This window comes from Aricia agestis, chromosome 12 (genome assembly GCF_905147365.1).
Source record: "Aricia agestis chromosome 12, ilAriAges1.1, whole genome shotgun sequence".
NCBI lineage: Eukaryota > Metazoa > Arthropoda > Insecta > Lepidoptera > Lycaenidae > Aricia > Aricia agestis.
Genome location: NC_056417.1, coordinates 5,621,867 through 5,643,954, shown reverse-complemented (window position 1 = coordinate 5,643,954; position 22,088 = coordinate 5,621,867). Strand labels below are relative to the sequence as shown.

Genomic DNA, 22,088 nt, shown 5'->3' with positions numbered 1-22,088 from the left:
GCACTTTTTTCTCAAACAGTCTCCTTCATTTAATTCTGAGCTTCCCTTCCATACGTAAAGCACAAAAGGTACACTCGTTAACAGAAGTTATTATTCGGTGTCCTGAGTCCTGGAGGCCTAAAAAGGCCACATTTGGCAATTCTTATTACAGTCTTACTAGGAATTGAATCATAAACCACAAAATGGCCGCATAAGCGACAATTCATATTTTGATTCGGATACAATTCTTTTTCGGCAATTCATCCATTTGACACTTTTCTATGAGAGTTCCTAAAATGGCCCCTAAATATGAATTCTTTTAGTCTCAATCATGTGTCAATTAGCAGATTCATAAAAAGTTACTGCAGTGGTGCATCTCGTAATTCGTATTTTGTTCTTTTTAATTAATAAAAATAGTTATGGCTGATTTAGGCTTATATGAAAACTTTTTGGAGCATGCCCGTATTACGGAGAGTCTTTTATATCGTAGGCAAAGCACCATATTTAGGGAAATGGATATAGCTTTCGAAATACCGGAGCCTGAGTTTGTGGGATTATTTCGCCTCAACAAGAGCTTGTGTCGTGACCTCATACAAGAATTGGAACCTCATATGCCTGGAGCCCGTAGTGGGATTAGTACTTCCTCAAAGTTAAGTAAATAATTATTTATTAACTGAATATTATGAAGTACCTACTCATAGTTTCCAATAAGATTGTTGTAACTGTACCTACCTGCCTACACTCAATTAATAATCTGCTTTATTACTTTTAGGTATTAAGTACATTAAGTTTTTACGCATCTGGATCTTACCAGAGAACTATAGGTGCTAGTGCACATCACAAGATGCACCAAGTGAGTGTATCCAACTGCGTGAGGGCTGTGACACAAGCCCTTAACAATGAGCATTTTCGGAGGAAATATATTCATTTCCCACACTCACGTGAAGAACGAAATATAATAAAAAATGGGTAGGTACTTATGTGTAATGTGTAATTGATGCATTTGGGGTTTGATAGTCCATAATAAATACTTACTTAATTAATAATTTTTTCCAGATTTTATCAAAAGTTTCGTATTCCCGGAGTGATAGGATGCATAGATGGTACACATATAGCCATTGTAAGGCCTTCTCAAAATGAAGAAAGGTTTTTCAATCGCAAGAGGTACCATTCATTGAATACTCAAATTGTAAGTAGGTATTCATAATATAACTAAGTTATTAAGTTCGTTGAAATTGTAGGTAAAAATAAGTAGGTACCTATACCTACCTTGGGTATAGGTCACTACTTATTTTTAAAAGAGATACTTAGTATAAATTTTACATTCCCCTTTTTATTTATTCTCTTTCTGTACAGTCATATTTTTCAGATATGTGATTCTGAGTTAAATATACTCAGTGTGGATGCTAGCCATGGTGGGGCAACACATGACTCATTTATTTGGAATCACCATCCATTGAAATCACATCTAGAGAATCTACATCAAGTCCAAAATGATACTTTATGGTTCTTAGGTCAGTATAAATTATTATATTTAAGTATGCTATATACAATATACATATTTACTTACATAGTAATATATTATGTTCTTATTAATTTCTTATAGGTGATTCAGGTTATGCCCTACGCCCTACCATGATGACACCAATTCTAAACACAGAGCCTGATTCTCCACAAAGGTATTACACTGATCTACATTGTCGAGCTCGCAATACTGTGGAGAGGTGCATCGGGCTACTTAAATCTCGCTGGCGCTGTCTTTTGGTGGATCGCAAGTTGCATTACCATCCTACAACAGCTGGATTAATTGTGAATGCTTGTGTAGTTTTACACAATATTTGTAATGCAGCTAGAATGCCTGTCACACCACTAACACCACAGGAGGAAGAAAATGAAATCAACATGCAAGTATGAAACTATTTTTTATGATACAATATTTCAAAACTTAATACATATTTTATGAAATAAAAAACATACAATATGTAAATGTTTTTAGATAAGTCCAGAAACACCAACGAGATTGCCAGCGAGGAGAGATCACTTAGCTGCCGGAGAATCAGTGCGGAATACCCTTGTGGAGAGACTTTGGTCAGAGCGATAATATAATCTATAATGGCTTTTACTCAACTAATTAGGGATGGATCTTGTTGTTCACATAATATTAAGTATTTTTTAAATTTTATCACCCTGTTATATTTCACTTGTACATGTAAGGATAAAATTTAAAAATTTGTTTTTTTTTTTTTATTTTTGATTTAAATAATGTTATCTTTTGTGTAATGACTTTATTATTTAATTTTAGTATTTTGTTAATATGCCCTGTAAAATTTTAAATTATTTTTCACGCCACTTACAAGGCAGAATGTTGGATTCATGTATGTACCAATATTGTAAGACCTTTATATTATAACACATTTATGCAATAAATTATTCTATAGAAAGTTGTGTGCAGGTTTTTTTTAAATAAAAATGTGAATTTGCTGAGTGAAATTGTTTTTATTTTTAATGGTTGATAATAATATTCAAAGTACTTACTATAACACAAGGAATCATAAAAGAGACTTACTTACTAATTAGTAATGACATAAAAATATTTAAATACAACTATGAAAACAAATACACGTCTACAAGTTAAAATTTTGTAATTATGATGTTCTAAAAGAAAAAAGTAAGTAAAGTAATGTCCATATTTTTAATCCCAAGATATCAAATATAAAGTATAACATTTCAATTTTAAAATCGTTATGAAAATATAATGGTTAAGTACCAATTATCAAGGAAACAGAAACCTGCCGATATCATATTTTATCATTAGACCTTTTATGCAGGTCTAAGAGAAACTATGTATTGAAAGTATTGCTCAGCTGTATTAGCTAAACGTCCTAAATTAAGTCCTATATTTTGAAGACCTTCAGCACTAGCAGCATCTGCTGCAGCACGCTGCATCTCAACTTGGGAGAGTATTCTCCGTGCCTCATCTAAAGGAGCTAGTGGCCGAGCTGAAACAAAAGAGTTTAGATTAATAATATACTGAAAAATATCCTTAGCAACACATAAGAGCAAAGTATTGTTTATCATGGCTATAAAGTTATCAATTTGTTCTTCTTTTTAGGGTTCCATACCCAAAGGGTAAAAACGGGACCCTATTACTAAGACTTCAATGTCTGTCTGTCTGTCTCCCCAGGCTGTATCGCAAGAACGGTAATAGCTAGAGAGTTGAGTTTTACAAAGTTCTTAATAGTATTAGAATTTTAATAATTAATAATAAAATTAAAATAAAATAAATATTTAAAGGGGGCTCCCATACAAAAATACAATTTATTTGCCCACTTTTGCTCTTAAATGGTACGGAACCCTTCGTACGCGAGCCCGACTCGCACTTGGCCATTTTTTCAACTAAACAATAAATTTTATTTTTTATCGGTTGTACAGCTAATGAATCTCTCTTTGCATAACACTAATAAATGAATATCTCTTTTGCACTATATACCTACAATCAAAAGGTAAAACTTACTGCGAACCCTTTTTTGCCTTCTTTGTCTAGGCAATAATGGCCTGTTGTCATTATTAGGTATCTCCGAAGGTAGTACTAGAAGTTCCTCTTCAATTTCCACTGGAACTGCTTCCTCCGATGTTCTAAAACATTAAAATGTTACATTTAATAGAAATAATAACTACTAGATGACGTCCGCAACTCCATTGCGCCAAAACTCGTTTATCGCTCGGGAACCGTACATTTTTCGGGATAAAAACTATCCTATGTCCTTCCTCAGGACTCTAAGTATCTCCATGTCAAATTTAAGCAAAATCGGTTCAGCGGTTTGGACATGAAGAGGTAACAGACAGACACACTTTCGCATTTATAATATTAGTATGGAAGTATGGAGTAAGTTAGATTTAATTATTATAACACTATTTAAATTATGACAAAATCTACACATACTGTATAATATCTCCTACTTCGCACATTTGAGGTGTTTGTGCAGAGGTGGAAGGCTGCTGTAAGAAATAAACTTTATTCTTAATTCATTTTATTACATGAATTTTGTATGCATATGCTAGAATATTTACTATAAAAATAAACAAATATAGAACCTCCTCCTTTTTTGAAGTTAGTGAAAAATAAAATAAATTACCTCATTAGGAAAGGGTTGAACCAGCACCCGAGGTTCTGCCTGGCCAAATCCTGGTCCTAAAAGGGCCAGAAATCTTGTATCCCAGTCTGCTAATTTTGCACTTAACCTGGGAGGCCCTCCGCCAGTGCTACTGCAGTCAGTGTTTATATCAGCAACTATCTTTTTCAGTTTACTTTTATAGTTGCTAACATACTGTGAATAAAAGAAATATAATAATTTTTCAATAAAATTACAATAGATAACATAAAAAATAACAATTTTAATCTAAAGTACTTACAACAGACCATTCCTTCGGAGATTTAGTTGTACCAGAACCTTCTGCATTCAACGAGTTAGCCACCTCTTGCCACAAGCGGAATGACTCAGCTCTTCCATGCGCACTGTTGTTGTATCCACGTGCTCTAGCTAGATTAGGGTGTTGCTCAAGGAAATCTATTAAAATATTCCACTGACCCTCAGACACTCTGCTAGGCAGACGTTTCTCCATTGTACCTAAAAGAAGTGTTAGGAATTAAATCAAACTTGAACAATTACTCTTCTTATCAAATATAATAAAATCAAACAATTGAATTACGTATATCAAAATGTTAGCAATTCATTACAAATAATTTTCTTCTTTTTTTCAATATAACTAAGTACATATAAATTAATTATAATATTGATTATTAATCTACCACATGTAGTAATATAATTGTACAAGTAAATGTATATTTCCTATTTATGAATTAAGATAAGTGTACTTACTCAGTAATTCCAAAAACTTTATGCAAGTTCAAAAATTTCGAGACTTTACGCCTTGCAATGCAAAGAGCCACTGATTTGAAGAACAACACAATCCTAACAAAACGAGAGCAGTAAAAAACTTTGCTAAAATCGATTTCCATCGTAAAACTTAATTTTTTTCGTCTTGGTGAGTTTCCATAAACTTCCCACAACGCAGCTTGTGTGAGCCACCAAATTAACCGAGATTTATTGCTCAAAACTCAAGTGTTTCGCCCTAATGCAGTTTTAACATTGGTGGTTGAAGTGTTCGTAGATTTTTTTCACAAAAAATTCTAGTTCTCAACACCAATGACCAACGTAAACAAATAAAATTGCATTTTTATGGTTGACATTTGACAATTAGAAGATTATGACACTTAAGACGTTTATTTCTTGCCACCTTGCCAGTCGTATAAAACGAAACTTTTTCTGATATTTTTTACTTTAAACTCGAGTTTTTTACCGTACATTTGATCGCTTTCATCGATTTTTAACAAGAAATATTATTACTTTATATGACAAAACATTTTTGACTCACAATTTTAATACAAATACAGATAATCGGTAAGGTCGCTTAAAATCGATTAAATTATTTTTATGTGGCAACATATGCCAGAAATATGAATCTACGGATGAATTGAATTGGAGCAGTATTGATAGAGAATGCGTCCATTTTACGAAATTTTAGAGGAACTGCTAAGAATTCGGTAATTGAATTCTTTTTAGCAGTATTGCGTAATGTGGCCTTTTTAGGCCCGACGGTCTCGGTCGCGCCGCCCGGCCGCAGCTCCACGCTGCGCACGGCGCCGAACGACGAACACTCCACCGAGAACGTCGTGTCGATGACGCCCGCAATACTATTCTCTCTGAAACAAACATCCTTCAACATGAGAAAAACTGCACAATTCAATATCTCTATTCTAAAATTTGTCTTAGATCGATGATTCAGCAGTATGTGTGTAAGAATTAACAGGCAACATAAAGTTGGCCATGTGAAAAACATGATTCTTCCAAATTCACACCACAAATGTTAATTGTAAGTATCAGATGGCATATGATCGAGAACAATTTTAAACAATTGAACTAATGCGTTATGCTGATGGAAAAACCATTGTAGCTCACGAATAATTTCTCGTCTTGTATTAGAAATAAATTAAATAAAACTTAAATAAGTCGCGTTAAGTCCCAATTAAAAAGTTTAAATTTGCAAAAATTGATGATCAGCGTTGGGGTACGGCAATAACGAACCAACTTGATGATAAATCTGGCCCTGAATCTGTAACATGTATGCTATTTTAGGTTGTTGGATAAGAATTTCTAAAACTATCGAATACTTTATGATTAAGATTAACATAAACATGGGACAATCCAGTTGAAAAAATAATAATTTCACTAATAAATTTTCTTCTTCAGTAAATACTTATGTATTCTGCTTAGTGACTTTGGATCCAGGATACACCTTCATAATACGAAAACTCATAATCAGCTGACGTCACTACCACTTTAGAATTTCTTAAAAAAAGCCAAACATATTATTCTACTGTATATGCTTAGAGTTTATCAAGCAACGCTGAAAATGACATGTTCAAACACCTATCTCTAATAATTAGCCTCTAGAGTTCTGTTCTCTGACTTTTGTTTTATTATTATAGCACTAATTCCGCATGAAAACTCATCATAAAAAATATGCATAAACTATGTACTTAAAACTACATCAATATTACTCTAGTATTACTAAAGTAAACATTGAAAATTTACATCCCTCCCAGAAGGAACGGACAGTGGAAAACACTCACAGCATCCACGACAGCGATCTATGCAGCTCGGGGTCGACGTCGCGTATGTCGCGCAGCGTGATGGGCCGCCCGAGCAGCTGCTTGTAGAACGGCGCGGTGAACGCCGCGTCCAGCTGGTGGCCGTGGAACAACGCCACGCCGAGTATGCGACCCGCGAAGTGGAAGTATGAAAGATGTTCGGGGTTTATCTGGAATTATAACAAAGTATTTATAAGTCTGTAATAATAATAATAACAGGTATGTAATCGGGGTTGATCTGCTTTTATAATAACTAATAAGAAATGTATAAATCTAGAATGATAATTATAAAATGGAAAGCCTCAACAAAAACCTCAAATATAAATCTATACTAATATTATAATCTATCTTAATAATATTATAAAGCTGAAGAGTTTGTTTGTTTGAACGGACTTATCTCAGGAGCTATTGGTCGGATTTGAAAAATTCTTTCAGTATTAAATAGCTCATTTATCGAGGAAGGCTATAGGCTATATATTATTATCATGCTAAAACTAATAGGACTGAACAGACGAAAATTTGTAAAAAAACGCAAAAAATATTTGAAAGTGTTTACTACTGGAGCAATTTTTATGTTATTTGGCACAGATATAGGGAGAACCATGTGAAGGGACATAGACTATTTTTGTGGAGAAATGTACGGTTTCCGTGAAATTTCTTCTTTACGCAGGCGAAACCGCGCGGTACGTCTAGTACATAATAAAAAAACACACACCCCAGAATCAGCATTAATCTGCAGCGCGTATCTGTCATCCCCAGAGTTAGCGTACTGGAACAGGCCGTAGTGGGGGTTGAACAGCTCTCGGCCGAGGAGGTGGAGCCACTCGCGCGCCACGCCCCCGTAGTCCAGCCCCTCCTCCCCGCGGAACTTCACCAGCAGCCGCTTCCGAAGCTCCTTGCCACGCAACTTCATGACTAACCGGTAGGATTCTTCGAGAACCTCGTTGCGAGATACCTGGAAATAGCATAGATAAGATAAGCCTTCATTCACAAAAAATATTTTTGTTTACAATTTACACTATGGCTGCGTTCCAGAAGACGTTAATTTTGACCAAAACGCTCAAAACGTCCCTTTCTGCCGTTCCATTTGACGACCGCGGTCGTGTTGATCGCTGCTATGACGTCACTCATGACGTCATCATTTTCGCTCAAAACGACCCTCGACGAAGATGGATCAAAGTGGTCGTTCTAGTTTTTTTTTTAATTTTAACGTAACTATATCGCGAAAGCCATGTTCGGAAAGTTTTGATGAGAGAGTAGAGACAAAAAAACTTTATATTATTTCATTACTAAAAATATTAATGTTGCTAACTCTGTAGTGGGGAATACTGACTTTAATTAAACACTGAAGTTAAATGCAAATGATATATATATATATTATTCAGAAAAGGTACATTCAATAATTATTAACAAGTACAGTTTTACAATTCAAATCAGTTATCAGACACATGCGCCTCTATCTCGAGCCTATTGAAATAGGTATTATAATATTAAATAATATTTAAGTAATAAAATATTTTGATTGGAAAAGAAATTGTTTTAAATGAAAGGTCAAAATTTGATTTCTTATAAAATATAATAAGTACTAATTTTCGTCTCTCCTGAGTCGTACCTGTTGACTTAGCATTACGCGGTATTGTTACTTAAAAACTTTATGTGACAATAGTCAATATGCAAAGTATGTGGTTTGTTATTGAAATATGATTCAATGTGAAAACTGAAATATAATAAAAGTTTAACTATGTATATTAAAATATGATTACTTATGTAAAAAAATGTAATACTAAAAACGAAACAAATATATTATTATGTATTTTATTTGTAAAATAAAATATGTAACTATAAACAATTACCTACTTTTATTTACGACTTCAAGAAAAGGATCGTAATATCAGAGTTCTGTTCAATGTAATGCCCGTTGCAGACGATGCACAGTAGCTTGCGCGAGTACTTGCGCAGGTACTTGCGCCAGCGTTCAAACGTAAAAAGATCACGCGAAGTAGCTTTGTATAGTGCCAGTGCATAGTAGGCAACCATGGACAAGCGTATGGTTTTGAATAAACTTTTTAAGTGCCTAATTCAAGAGCTAAATGAAGTGATAGCAGAGGAACTGATGCAGGAAATACAGAATTTAGAAAAAGGAAAACTGTATAGTTTTGTCTGAATTCCATTTACTCATTTTTAATTACAAACTTAAAACATTGAGACTCAATAGAACAACCAACTCCCCAACAATCTAGTGGTAGGTTTCTACATCTTTACCAAAACAACAAACAGACTGAAATGGCGCTAGTACTGGCGCTAGTACTGGTCAACGCATGTTCAAACGATGACCAGTGAAGTAGCGCGGGGGCGAAGTAGACGGAGCGGGGGCAAATGAGTCGCACTTGCGCGAGGACCAAAGCGAGTGCTACTAAGCAACTTGCACTCGCACTTTCACTAAGCAAAATGCGTTCACACGATGAAAATATATGCTTAGTATTAGTACTTGCGCAAGCTACTGCGCATCGTCTGCAACGGGCATTAGTATGTATAAAAATTTTTTATATTATGTTCTTTTTTTAAACTTTTCTCAAAACGCTCCATAATCCGTTCCACTTGGGTTTGTATCACTGACGCTCACATGCTAGTGGAACAGGAAAAACTACGGTCTTGAGCGTGAGCGTTTTTAACGTCATCTGGAACGTGGGGTATAATTTTATTAAATGGCCGCTAGGGGACCACTTAGCGTTAGGAGACGGTTGGTAAAAACAGGCATTAGAAAAATTGCATAGGTGAATTCTAATATTATTGTTACTCAGTAAATAGGCAGGGATAGTTGACCATATTTTATTTAAAAAATACAATAACCTTAAAAGAAATGGAGTTTGTTGTTATGACTGTCTCGAAGTAAAAGACTTTTTTTTTATAAAATAAGGGGAGCAAATGAGCAAACTATTAACTTAATAAATAATGAAAAGCAAATAACGTCGCCCATGGTCACTCGTAACATTAGAAGAGCTGAAGGTGCGTTGCCGGCCTTTTAAGATATATACAAATACTCTCATGAAGATTTGCAGGTTGTATAGGTTCGGAAATACTGCTGGTGACAGTTTGTTCCAGAGTTTTACAGTGCGCGGCAGAAAGTTACGCGAAAACTGCAGGCTCACATGATTTCTTACATATTCAATAGAATAGACACACACTGTACATACATTATTTTTGAACATGAATATCCACCATGAATCTACGGTTAAACAATTAATTTTCATACCTCGATTCGACAATGTCCAGTCTGCGGCTGCAGCGCTTGCAGTTCAGCTCGCAGCACGCGCGCCTTTGCCGCCAGGTCGCGCTTGTATTTGGGTAGGGCGTCGTCGGTGTCCGCCGCCGCCGGCGCGGGCGTGGCCGCGGGGGGCGGAGCTACCGGGGTACTAGCTTCCGTGGTGCCCTGAAGTGTAACAATAACTTGATGTAAACTTTGCATCATATTTATAATAATTAAATATCAAATTACCTCTTTCTTTCATCTGTGTAAAAGAGAAGTCAAGTCAAGTCAAGTCTAACACAAGCAGTTACTCACCAGCCTCGCCTCCAAAGCCAGCCTCGGGTCAGTGAACTGTGTGGTCCGATGGTTGTGGTCTACAAAGTACGGTCGTCCGGACGGCGTGTGGCGCATCTCCCACCCCGGGGGCAGGGGGCCAGCGGAGGCGCGGTGCCGCAGATGTACCGGGACACGCGGGTCGTGCCACGTCGACGCGCCCGTCGCGCTGTTGTAGAAGTACACTTGACCCTGGGCGGTTGTGCGCATCTCTGAAAAAAAAAACGTCAATGTCAAATGTGAGGTTTTAAAATTTTCCTTTCTTTTGAATTTTAAAATTTGGGTAAAAATTCTTAATTGAAACTAAGATCACATTTACCGTCAAACGCGTCCTTATTTCTTTATCTTTATTTGCTTTCAATCTGAATCTGGTAGTACTGAAATATTTTGATTATATTTGTGACGTAAAGTAATGACGCCAATTTCCACCCAGAAAAATGTCGGTTTCCGTTTATTTTTAATAATAATGTTTATGCAGTGTATTATTCAAGTTCCGCTGCCTTTGTTGTGTAACTTTTCCAGTACGTCAGACGAAGAAAAGCTAAAGAGAGAATAGCATTTTAACACAACCAACATACTGTTCATATTTACATCAACATCACGCCTAGAAATCGATTTCACCTTCAGAGCGTTAGTCATATCAATTGTAAGTCTAATCACGTATTTTTAGCGTGGCTGATTGTTTTATATTTAATTGTAATGCATTATTTTAGTACCCCATAGACGCAATCAACGTGCGAAGTAGAGCATAATATAACATTACTTACAATGCAAATACAATAAGAACTTAATGCATATGAATAAGCTAACACTGAATAATAAGAACTGGACTTATGAGACCTAAAAAATATTGTAGATTTGTTGGCCTGCTTTTTTTATTATTGCTTTTGATGAAATTATGCTACTTAATATTATTAGCAATATGTTTCATCTTTGTAGTTTTATTACTGAAATAGTTTATCTCAACTTCTGGCGACCCCCCCCCTCCAGAAGCTTCAGAGGTATAAAAACACTGGTGTAGTTGATGTGACATTGAAATTGTTGACATTACAGTCGCTCATATGGGCATAGTTACAAAATAAATATACATACCATATCCAGGTGGCAGGTCAGTTGCCACCACTGCTGCTGGATTCGGGGACACTGGAGTAGTCTGTGAACGACTACGTACAGCTGTCTGAGGTTGTGGCTCTGGTCTGCAAATAATAATAAAAAAACTTTACAATCTATGTTACTTCTTAGGGGGCGTCCATTAATTACGTGAGGTATTTTAGGAGGGAGAGGGTCAAGTTAAATCTTTCCAAATCTCACTTTGGGGGGGACGGGAGGGTTAAAAATTCTCAAAAAGTCATTATTATATGAAAAAAGATTAAAGAGTAGAATGATTATACTATCATTCATGGATCAGTAGTCTATACCAGCCCCGAATTTATAAATAGGCCGAGACCTGGGGGCAGATTTCGTACAAGGGGCGTGCGGCGGAAATAAAGGGGCCTCATTAATGATTAAAATTATAAATTCTACACTGGTATTACTACCTTAAAGATATAGATGTGCCGTGGCTGACATCGTTCTCCGGGGAGGGTGATGCCTGCGAGGGGCTGCTGGGGCTCGTGGGAGCTGATGGTGTGGGCGAGGACGGCGGTGTGGACGTCTGCGGGGATACCGGGCTCGGGGGCTCCGCTACGGGGCGCTCCCATTGTGTCCTACGTAGTGCGTGGTTCACGTAGTATGGCCTGGAAGTGATATAAATATTTTTATACAACTGTGGTGGTACTCACAATTAGCGTCACAATCCTGCATCGCGCTATCGAAGTTTCGGAGATATATTATATATACAACGTCTTAAACGTCAGTGGGCTTCAGCCTGACCGAGCATGCTATTTCCCTCGGTCGGAAGATCTTCCTTTTCGGCCGCTACGAACATTGCTAAACAACTATTGGTTATGCTTGTGTTGCATATTATGTTGCAGTGGTGGATTCCCAAAAAAAAACTAGTGGTTGGTCAATTATTGCCTATTTAAAAAAAGTGTACATTGCAAAGGGCAACAAAATAAGCTTCTGTTGATTTTGCGAAAATAGCTAGTTGTTTCGAATCAGGTCTATGACAGATTCATTATAAAAAGGTACACAATGTTAGCAAGTAAAGGAGTATGTTTTTAAATGTATGGAGTCTGGTCCAAATTTCCACCACTAACGAGACCTATATAGTAAAATTGTCTACTAAATACTGAATCATTATAACCAGACTGCAATCAAAAATACCCTGTCAGTGAAAAGTTATTTCTGAATGAAAAGTCATGTTTTTTACCATTTTGTATAAAAATATTGTAGATGTAATAAAAATATATTGAGTTTGGTGCAAATGTCCACAACCAATAACATTCACGTAATGATCTGCTAAATACGGAATCATTATAACTGGACCGCAATCAAAAATATCCTGTAAGTAAAAAGTTATGACGGAATGAAAAAGTTTTATTCCATAAAATAGTGTTAATGTGATCCATTGCACTTTTTAACTACTCAATCTATGCTATGTTATGCCGCTTGGCATTTCCTATTAGGTTTTCACTGAAATAGATGAATATCGATATCAATATTTTTACTCACGAAAATATTTTTTCATATAGTCATATTCATAAGCATAACTTTTTACTGACAGCTTATTTTAAATTTGTCTCATAATGAAATTTACTCTATATTTAATGGACAATAAGTCAATATGGGTCTCGTTAGTGGTGGAAATTTGGACCACTTTGCTTCATTCTCCTTTAAAAAGTAAACTACCCCAAACAACGCTTTTCACAGAAAACCGGCGTGAAACAGCGCTTGCGCTGTGTTTCGCCGAGTGAGTGAGTTTACCGGAGGCCCAATCCCCTACCCTATTCCCTTCCCTACCCTCCCCTATTCCCTTCTCTTCCCATCCCGACCCTCCCCTATTCCCTCTTAATAGGCCGGCAACGCACTTGTAACACACACGAGTATCCATGGGCGACGGAAGTTGCTTTCCATCAGGTGACCTGTTTGCTCGTTTGCCCCCTTATTTCATGAAAAAAAACTATTTTGACATGCCTCATCATATTATTATGAAGGTCAGTGTTTGAATAAAATATTTTACAAATAGAAATAATGTCAGTTACTATTGAATGTTTTTTATTTCTTCCAGATTGTTTCGGACATTTCTACAAAAAAAATTGAAAGAATGGTTGATGTTCATTCAATTATTAAAAGAGAATATTAGGAGAAACACAAAAATAATTTTTGATCTTAATAATATTATCTATACATACATGCATACATGATATAAATAAAATTAGAGTGTCTGTTTGTAATATTGAATGAACTGTTTTTTACTACATGCATATGAATGTATATATGCTACATACGTCATACACCAAAACAACATTTTTTAAAATTTTTGTCTGTATGTCTGTCTGTCTGTCGGTCTGTTTGTTCCGGCTAATCTCTGAAATGGCTGGAGCGATTTTGACGGGACTTTTTTTGGCAGATAGCTGATGTAGTAAGGAATAACTTAGGCTACTTTTTAACCAACTTCCGAAAAGGAGGAGGATGTATTTCACTTTTTTATAATGGTTCGCGGACAACTCCGCCATTTGTGGGCCGATTTCCAAAATTATTTTGTAGTTGAATGAGACGTAGCCCGAATTTAGTAACATGATCATAAAAGTGGTGATCTGATGATGCAGTCCATGAGGAATCGATGGGACTCCTTGAAATTTATATGAAAACAAATAGTTATTTTACGTTTTTCTGAAGGATTTCAAGCTTAAACTACCAAAAAATAAGAATTTGCGCCGAAGTAATACCCTGGTTCCGAAGGTGCTGTACAGAATTCTTAAATCCTTATAGATACGGCATACGTGTTCGGCAATTTTGGCGTTTTAACAACAACTAAAAGCATATTTAAATGTCAATATGTCAATTTAAAAACTAATCATCATCATCACTATAATTAGGCCATGTATCATCACATTATTATCAAAACTCTTTGATTACTTATAATATTATTGTTCCACCGTTTATTGACTGATTTTGAAAACTGTTTTGTAGCTGTATAGTGTTTTAAATACACTATAGAGGTACAATAACCTGAATTTGGTACAATGCTTACAATTGTGGTGATATGATAATGAGATATACTTAGAGGAAACTTCTGGATTTTTTTGGGACACACATAGACGCGAAAATAAACAAATTAAATAGGCCTAAACCTCCCGAAAAATAATTATTTCGATTGAAAAGCGCATGAAAATCCGTGCAGTGGTTTTTGAGTTTACCACGATCAGACTTACAGACAGACAGAACTAAGGTCTTTGTTTTATAACATGTAGCGAATAGTGATTAATAAAATTTAAATACAATTGAGTATTTTATGGTTACATTGACGGCAAAAGGCCAAATTAAGGCATTTGTTGTATGGGAGCCTCCTTCAAATACTTTCTTTATTTTGTTTTTAGCATTTATTGCTATAGTGGCGATAGAAAAACGTTATTTGTTCCAACTACCTAGCTAGCGCAGTTCTTGAGATACAGCCTGGAGACAGATAGACAGACAGGCTTCAAAGTCTTTGTAATGAGTTCCTATTTTTGCTATTTAGGTAAGGAACATTAAAAAGGGGAACAAATTTCTCTTTTTTATTATCTTTGTTATCACATTTTACTGACGCGGACGAAGTCGCGGGAAACAACTAGTGTGTAATAAATCTAGTTAGCTAAGAAATTCTAAAATGTTTCATTTTAAATCACAATTATAATCACAGGTTGAGATAATAAAAATAAGTCTCAACAACTTACTACTGTAACCTAGATGCATTTACTGAATATTGAATGATTATGCAATGAAACAAATTAGAAAGTTTTTGCACACGTATAATATATGTTTCTCACGAAATTTATATAGAACTAGCTGTTGCTCGCGACTTCGTCCGCGTTAGCATAGTAGATCACATCCCAAGTATTATTTATTGTACAAAAATATTCAATATACAGAATTGACTTTCCTACGATTTTATTATATACAGATTTTTCGCGCGGCTTTGCTTGCGTAATTTAGGAATTTCACGCAACCGTACATTTTTCCGCATAAAATAGCCTTTGTTCCTTAACGTAGTCTATTCTTCATGTTTGCCAAATAACATAAAAATTGCTCCAGTAATAATTTTCCTCCGTTTTTTCCACATTTTCCTCTATTTCTTTGCTCCTATTAGTCTTAGCGAGATAAAATATAGCCTATAGCCTTTCTCGATAAATGGGCTATCTAACACTGAAAGAATTTTTCAAATCAGACCAGTAGTTCCTGAGATTAGCGCGTTCAAATAAGCCCTTTCATATAATTTCCCCCGTTTTTACCACATTTCCCTCTAGTTATTCGCTACTATTAGTCTTAGCGTAACAAAATATAGCTTATAGCCTTCCTCAATCAATGGGCTATCTAACACTGAAAGAATTTTTCAAATCGACCAGTAGTTCCTGAGATTAGCGCGTTCAAATAAGCCATTTCAAATAATTTATCCCGTTTATTCGACATTTTCCTCTATTTATTCGCTCCTATTAGTCTTAGCATGATAAAATGTAGCCTATAGCCTTCCTCAATCAATGGGCTATCCAACAGTAAAATAATTTTTCAAATTTCCTGAGATTAGCGCGTTCAAACAAACAAACAAACAAACAAACTCTGCAGAATTATAATATTAGTATAGATGGCACAAAAGACGATCACACTAGCAATCATTGCGTCAAAAATAATTAGGGTAAATGACTAATAGATTGGACAGTACTAGTATTTTCCAATGAAAAAGCACAAAAACACCATATTTATTAATGTTGCTTTAAAAACTGACTGTTTTTCTTAAAAAAACAGGCATTCTTTTACTTTAAAAACAGGAAATTTTTAAAGCAACATTAATAAATTAATTAAATATTGTGTTTTTGTGCTTTTTCCAATGACTGGTACTGTCCAATCTACTAGTCATTTACCTTAATCATATTATTCAAATTCAGTTTTTTTTTTATTTACGTTGCTATTTTGATGGTTTTAAGAAAACAAATAGAATGAAAAAAATTATGTGTACACACCCGCTACTCCATTGCGCCAAAATTAGTTTATCGCGCGGGACATTTTTCCGGGATGAAAAGTATCCTATGTCCTTCCCTGGGCTCAAAGTATCTCTATGCTAAATTTCAGCAGAATCGGTTCAGCGGTTTGGACATGAAGAGGTATCAGATAGATAGACAGACTTTAAAACACTACATTCACTATTTTTGGCTTAAAGAGTGTAATAGATAATATTGAATTGAATTTACCTTCCAGTGGGTGTGAGTCGCTTCTCCCAATGTAACGGTAGCAACTCGTTTGCCGAGTTGGAGTTTATGGACTGTTCTCTCGGAGCCAGCACCTCTCCAGCCGGGCCCACTACTGCCAATGGGGATCCCTCGCCTGGCGCTGACGCTGGCTCACCTCTAGTGCTATCTCTCGACAATAGAGACACTATAACCTGGCCTTGTACCCTGCATGTTTCCGCGCATGTTTCTCCCGAAGTATCCTCGTTGAGCTCCAAACATTGGTCTAAATGTCATAAATATTTACAAAATTTATTCATGGTTCACCTTTTACCTCAATAATGACAAAAATATTGACATCATTATTTTTTTTTAAAGTGAGTACAGTGCAGCATACATAATCTGTATAATAGATATCAAATGAAGAAAGAAAGCTGAGTAAATATAAATATTAAATTGTATAACAATCATAAATGTATAAAACACAATATTATGCAGTGTATGTTTGTTACTTCCCCACACAAAACTACTACACAGCTCAGACTAAATATTTTGAAATAAATTGGCACAATAGTTAGGTTAAACATAAAAAGCTTCTTTTTATCCCAAAAAGCAGTATTCCCAGTGGAATATTATAAAAAATAGGTTTTATCTTCCTGTAGAATTTTGGGTAAAAACAAAAATTTTTGTAGTTGTAGTGTAGTAATATAAAAAAATCAAGCTTATCATTTTCCAACTAATATGCTTATACCCAACATTATAGTATGCCGTAATGTCTAGTAAAGCATAACATTATTCTATTGTTTAGGCAACAAAAGATGTTGCCATGATTCATAAGTGACAAAAACATTCTGCAGTGTTTGTTAAAAAAATATATCCCCTGAGACAAGTCAAGCAAAGCTCAAGGGCACTGCACTTTTTTCTCAAACAGTCTCCTTCATTTAATTCTGAGCTTCCCAAACTTATTTTGTCTACCGCCCACTTTCAGAACAAATTATATTTTAGCGCCCACATTGTTTCAATTTAAAATGTATCCTGATGAAATAAATCACCCCCCAAGCCTCTACACAATGACCCCATTTTTTTTCTGGGTCCTACACCAGACACACAGACCTTCAGCGCCCACAAGGGGGTGTTATCGCCCACTTTGAGAAAGGCTGATTTAATTCATCAAGCCCCATACGGTTACCAGTGACTGAGACACAATAGAAATTCTATTGTGTCTCGTTTTCTATGATCAACAGATTAATTCATGAAGCCCTAAGCGGCCAAATCCGGCCGCGATAACAATAGATAAGCTATTGTGTCTCGTTATTCCACAATCGATGGGTTAATGAATAACTACATAAAATATTTGAAGAAACTTACATCCTGTGTCTTTTAACTTGTTGAGTGTCGAGGGTTGTATTCGGACACAGCCAAGGAACCCTGATCCCAGTCTCTTGTGCGCCTTTCTTTGATTCCATACACTAAAACAATTTAAATAATGCATATTTTTTAAATCTAAGCCAATATCCTCCCTTCATTCTTGAAAACTCTGATCAACTGAATATCTCATTAAAGTCCTTATACATTTATGTATTAATTAAATTATATTCTGTGTATGACTTTATATGTTTATATGTTGTAATATTTTGTAAATAAGGTCACACCTACAATGTAGCCCTTTGTAGCAGAATAAGCAGAATAAATATTTTCTGATAGTTGTACGTATAATATGAAATTTAAAAGGAGAGAGACAGAGAGCAGAACATGGACTGTATTTTATAAATAATCAATTTCTGTAATTACTCATAAATCAAAAATATTCTGTAACTATTCCTAAATGAACAATATGTGTATATTGTTTATTTAGGAATAGTTATATTCATGGTAAACAGTTACATACCTTATAGTTATTCCATCAGTTTTTGTTAAATATAAATCATAGTGTGTATTCCATTTTGGATCAACAGTAGCCTTGACTGCATTTGTTGAGTACACTTGTCCACTGCCGTCAACTGATATTTTGGCAAATGGGTCAGGTAAACCTACAATCCATAGATAGCAGTGATGATTACATGTACTTGAGTAAACAAACAAGGTTTTAGTAATTTTTATGGCACATTGTTGAAGTTAACAATACAAAAGCCAAAAGTCCTTGTAAACATGCAATAAACTCATATCGTGTGGCCTTCCTGGGGCAGAAGGCCAGATTATTCCATTACTAGACGTCCAAATTAAAGCTAGTGAGCTGGTTTAAGGGCGTATTATACGAAACATTAGTATAGTTCTATTTACAATACAATGAAGCTTTATAAACATAGTAAATGGTAGAAAAGTAATACCCACTTTAACAAAATTAAATAAAGTACTTACGAAATAGATCTCGGCGTGCTAAATTTCTGGCACATACAACTACAAAAAATACAAGTATATTATTTAATTAATTGTTGTGTTCTAAAAATTGTCGCCAAATTTACCATTTGGTGCATCAGTGAAAGGCATGCACTTACTTGTGAGTCGGATTTTTTGTGCTCCATATTTGCGATTAGATACTGGAGTGGACATTTTATCATAATTTTGTTGTGTACATAAATAATGCGCAACAATTTAACAATATTGAGTAGCGAAGTTATGAATTATATGACCACCATTTTTGTTTCAAACCATAAAATTTCGGAAATCTCGTCCGCACAAGTCACTAATCGTAATATCACCACAGATTACTAGTATATATTTGTAGAATATCACAGATAATCGTATTTCGTACCGTACTGTCTGTATAATTGTCTATGACAAAGGTCACAATCACAAAACAATCCACAGACAAAACCATACAGTACTATACTCTATATAGATTATTAAACAGTTCGACAATGCTTTGGCTAGTGAACGACCGAACTTTCGGTTTCGGTTTCGGCCAGTTTTTGCCAAAAAGTCTAGTTTCGGCCTTAGTTTCGGTTTCGGCCAAAATATAGCCGAAACTTTCGGCCCCGCGGAAACTCATGCGTCGTTCGGTAAACTTCACAGTTAACTGGACGTGCTTGCTTGCCAGCGAGGCCCCAGCTCAGTTCGCCACCATCTATTTAGTTTTGAGATTATAATATTGTATTCCAAATTAGTCCCAAATTAGAAATTAGCACTCGTTTTATTTTCATTAAATTGTCTAAACTTATTTTTATCGAAATTATAATATTGAATTTTATTTCTACGACAAACGCAGGCTTATTTAAAATACATAACTATTGCCAAATTACGTGTTATTACATATAACAATATAATAATGTTTCCCAAAAAAACGATTCAGTAAATGCTATGATAAATTGATTATATTGTGTGTGAACTTTATTAACTTAAGAATTTTGTTTGACTGTGAGATTATAGGATATATTTTGTGATATTCATCCAGTAAATTATCTCGCCTCACTCTTTTCTTTTACCACGCGTTTAATTTAAATATTTAAAATTAGCTTTTAACTATGGACACGCAATCTCTTAGACCGTTCCTACCCTGCTAGAATCTTATCTAGTCCACTTCCCCGTAAGCTTCACTCTTGCAGCCTCAGTATATTTTTCAGGTTTAGTGGCAAACCACCTTCTGGAGCAAAAAAAATGTGACGTCAACTGCAAGTTTGCTCAGTAATTTCGTTTTGAACTTCGACCACGGTCGTGTCCATGTTTCCCATAAAAATAATTTACTGCAATTGATTGTGTTTTCAGTAGTAACTAGTACGTCTTCAATGTCTAAGGGAGGATTTCACCAATCATACAACTTCGTTTTATAAAACTTAGTTCTCATTAAATGCGTTCCTTCGTAGGAACGCATCCCCGTGGATGTAAATCTCGTTTTGTTTCAAATAGATTTTATAATCTTCTCTTTATTCACGATTAATAAATTAAGTTATTTTATCAACAAAAAAGCAATAAACGATACATAAATTACCCAAACGCATAATTTTTTTCGTCTATGATTTTCGATTCGGTATGAAACTACACTGACAGGACTTTAACGGCTTTTATGAAGTTTAACCGTACAACATTGGACGTTCTAAAGATAAAACTCGGATTTGCTTTAAACGTTATGTTAGTGAAATGCAATTTGGTGCTATAACCGCGTTTATACGTTTAGAACCGATCTAGTGCACACTTAGCGTGCCTTCTATTTATTAGGTGAAATCGCACCTAAATAAAATGACTTGAAACTCTGCTCTTGTTTCTTAGGATAATCCTTCGTTATAATGCATTAAGGGGAATTTCACCAATCACACTTAAATTTCGTTTTATTCAACTAAGTTTTCATTGAACAATGAACGCGTTTATATTATGGCGACGTAAATCTCGTTGTTTTAAATAGATTTTACATTCTTCTTGATTAATGAATTGATTTTTTGAACGCGATTGAAGAATCTAAGTTTACGTTACGTCACGCGATGATTTTAATACGTTTTTATCATCTTGGAGCCTTGTCACGTTGTTTTAGTAACAAAATAGCAAGAAACGATAAATAAGCTAACCAAACGCATCTGTGAAAACTGTCATCTTAACAATTTTTTCGTCAATGTTTTTCAATCTGTCATGACACTACACTGAAAGGACTTAAATGTCTTTTATGAAGCTAAAACTCGAATATTGGGCGTTCAGAACATAAAAATCGGATTTGCTGTGAACAAGTTTAGTTTATGTTGGTGAAATGCAATCGAGTGTTATAAATGTGTTTAAACGTGGGAGAGCCATGCTTCGGCACGAATGGGCCGGCTCGACCGGATAAATACCACGTTCTCACAGAAAACCGGCGTGAAACAGCGCTTGCGCTGTGTTTCGCCGAGTAAGTGAGTTTACCGGAGGCCCAATCCCCTAACCCCTACTCTATTCCCTTCCCTACCCTCAACTATTCCCTTCCCTTCCCTTCCCTTCCCTACCCTCCCCTATTACCCTATTCCCTCTTAAAAGGTCGGCAACGCACTTGCAGCTCTTCTGATGCTGCGAGTGTCCATGGGCGACGGAAGTTGTTTTCCATCACGTGACCCGTTTGCTCGTTTGCCCCCTTATTTCATAAAAAAAAAATACGTTTAGAACCGGTTTAGTGTGTGCTAAGTGTGTTCAATTTCTTTGGTGAAATCGCACCTACTTGGAATCGTATAAAAACTGATTTTAGTAGATAAAGGAACGGATTATAGTATTAAAACGTTTCTAGGGAACATATTCGAGTCTAAGATTAATAATATTTAGTATAAGAAATGTCGCGAAAAGTAAAAAATTCAATGTGGTACTTTTTCTTTAGTAAGTATAAAAAGTTGTAATTTATGTTAAAAATTAATAAATTTCAGTATATAATAGTAATTTTTAATGTTTTACCAAGTTTCGGTTTCGGTTTCGGCCGAACGGTCGTTCGACTTTCAAAAAGTGTATTATAATACCCATTTTGAATAAAAAGATATTTTATTTATTTATTTTATTTATTTTTACTGAGAGTAAGGCCGAAAGTTCGGTTTCGGTTTCGGCTGAAAAATCAGTTTCGGTCAGACACTAGCTT

The 22,088-nt window shown here is 35.3% G+C and overlaps 3 protein-coding genes across 3 annotated transcripts; 1 reads left to right on the top strand and 2 right to left on the bottom strand.

Annotated features, from left to right (window-relative positions):
- The first annotated feature begins 413 nt into the window (after positions 1-413).
- LOC121732682 (putative nuclease HARBI1) lies at positions 414-2,080 on the top strand. Its single transcript, XM_042122636.1, has 6 exons — positions 414-629; positions 752-948; positions 1,036-1,168; positions 1,349-1,493; positions 1,586-1,887; positions 1,976-2,080. Exons 1-6 carry the CDS (start codon positions 492-494, stop codon positions 2,078-2,080), a joined length of 1,020 nt encoding a protein of 339 aa, XP_041978570.1. The 5' UTR covers positions 414-491.
- A 719-nt stretch (positions 2,081-2,799) lies between these two features.
- On the bottom strand, positions 2,800-4,914 carry LOC121732681. Its single transcript, XM_042122635.1, has 6 exons — positions 4,860-4,914; positions 4,393-4,607; positions 4,116-4,307; positions 3,923-3,978; positions 3,494-3,615; positions 2,800-2,978 (listed from the first exon to the last, which is right to left on the bottom strand). Exons 2-6 carry the CDS (start codon positions 4,600-4,602, stop codon positions 2,800-2,802), a joined length of 759 nt encoding a protein of 252 aa, XP_041978569.1. The 5' UTR covers positions 4,603-4,607; positions 4,860-4,914.
- A 558-nt stretch (positions 4,915-5,472) lies between these two features.
- On the bottom strand, positions 5,473-19,257 carry LOC121732680 (E3 ubiquitin-protein ligase SMURF2-like). The gene is made up of 12 exons (XM_042122634.1): positions 19,069-19,257; positions 18,932-18,970; positions 18,462-18,603; positions 17,942-18,042; positions 16,598-16,859; positions 11,810-12,007; positions 11,364-11,467; positions 10,254-10,483; positions 9,945-10,121; positions 7,407-7,646; positions 6,674-6,861; positions 5,473-5,743 (listed from the first exon to the last, which is right to left on the bottom strand). Exons 1-12 carry the CDS (start codon positions 19,121-19,123, stop codon positions 5,473-5,475), a joined length of 2,007 nt encoding a protein of 668 aa, XP_041978568.1. The 5' UTR covers positions 19,124-19,257.
- Between the last annotated feature and the right edge of the window lie 2,831 nt (positions 19,258-22,088).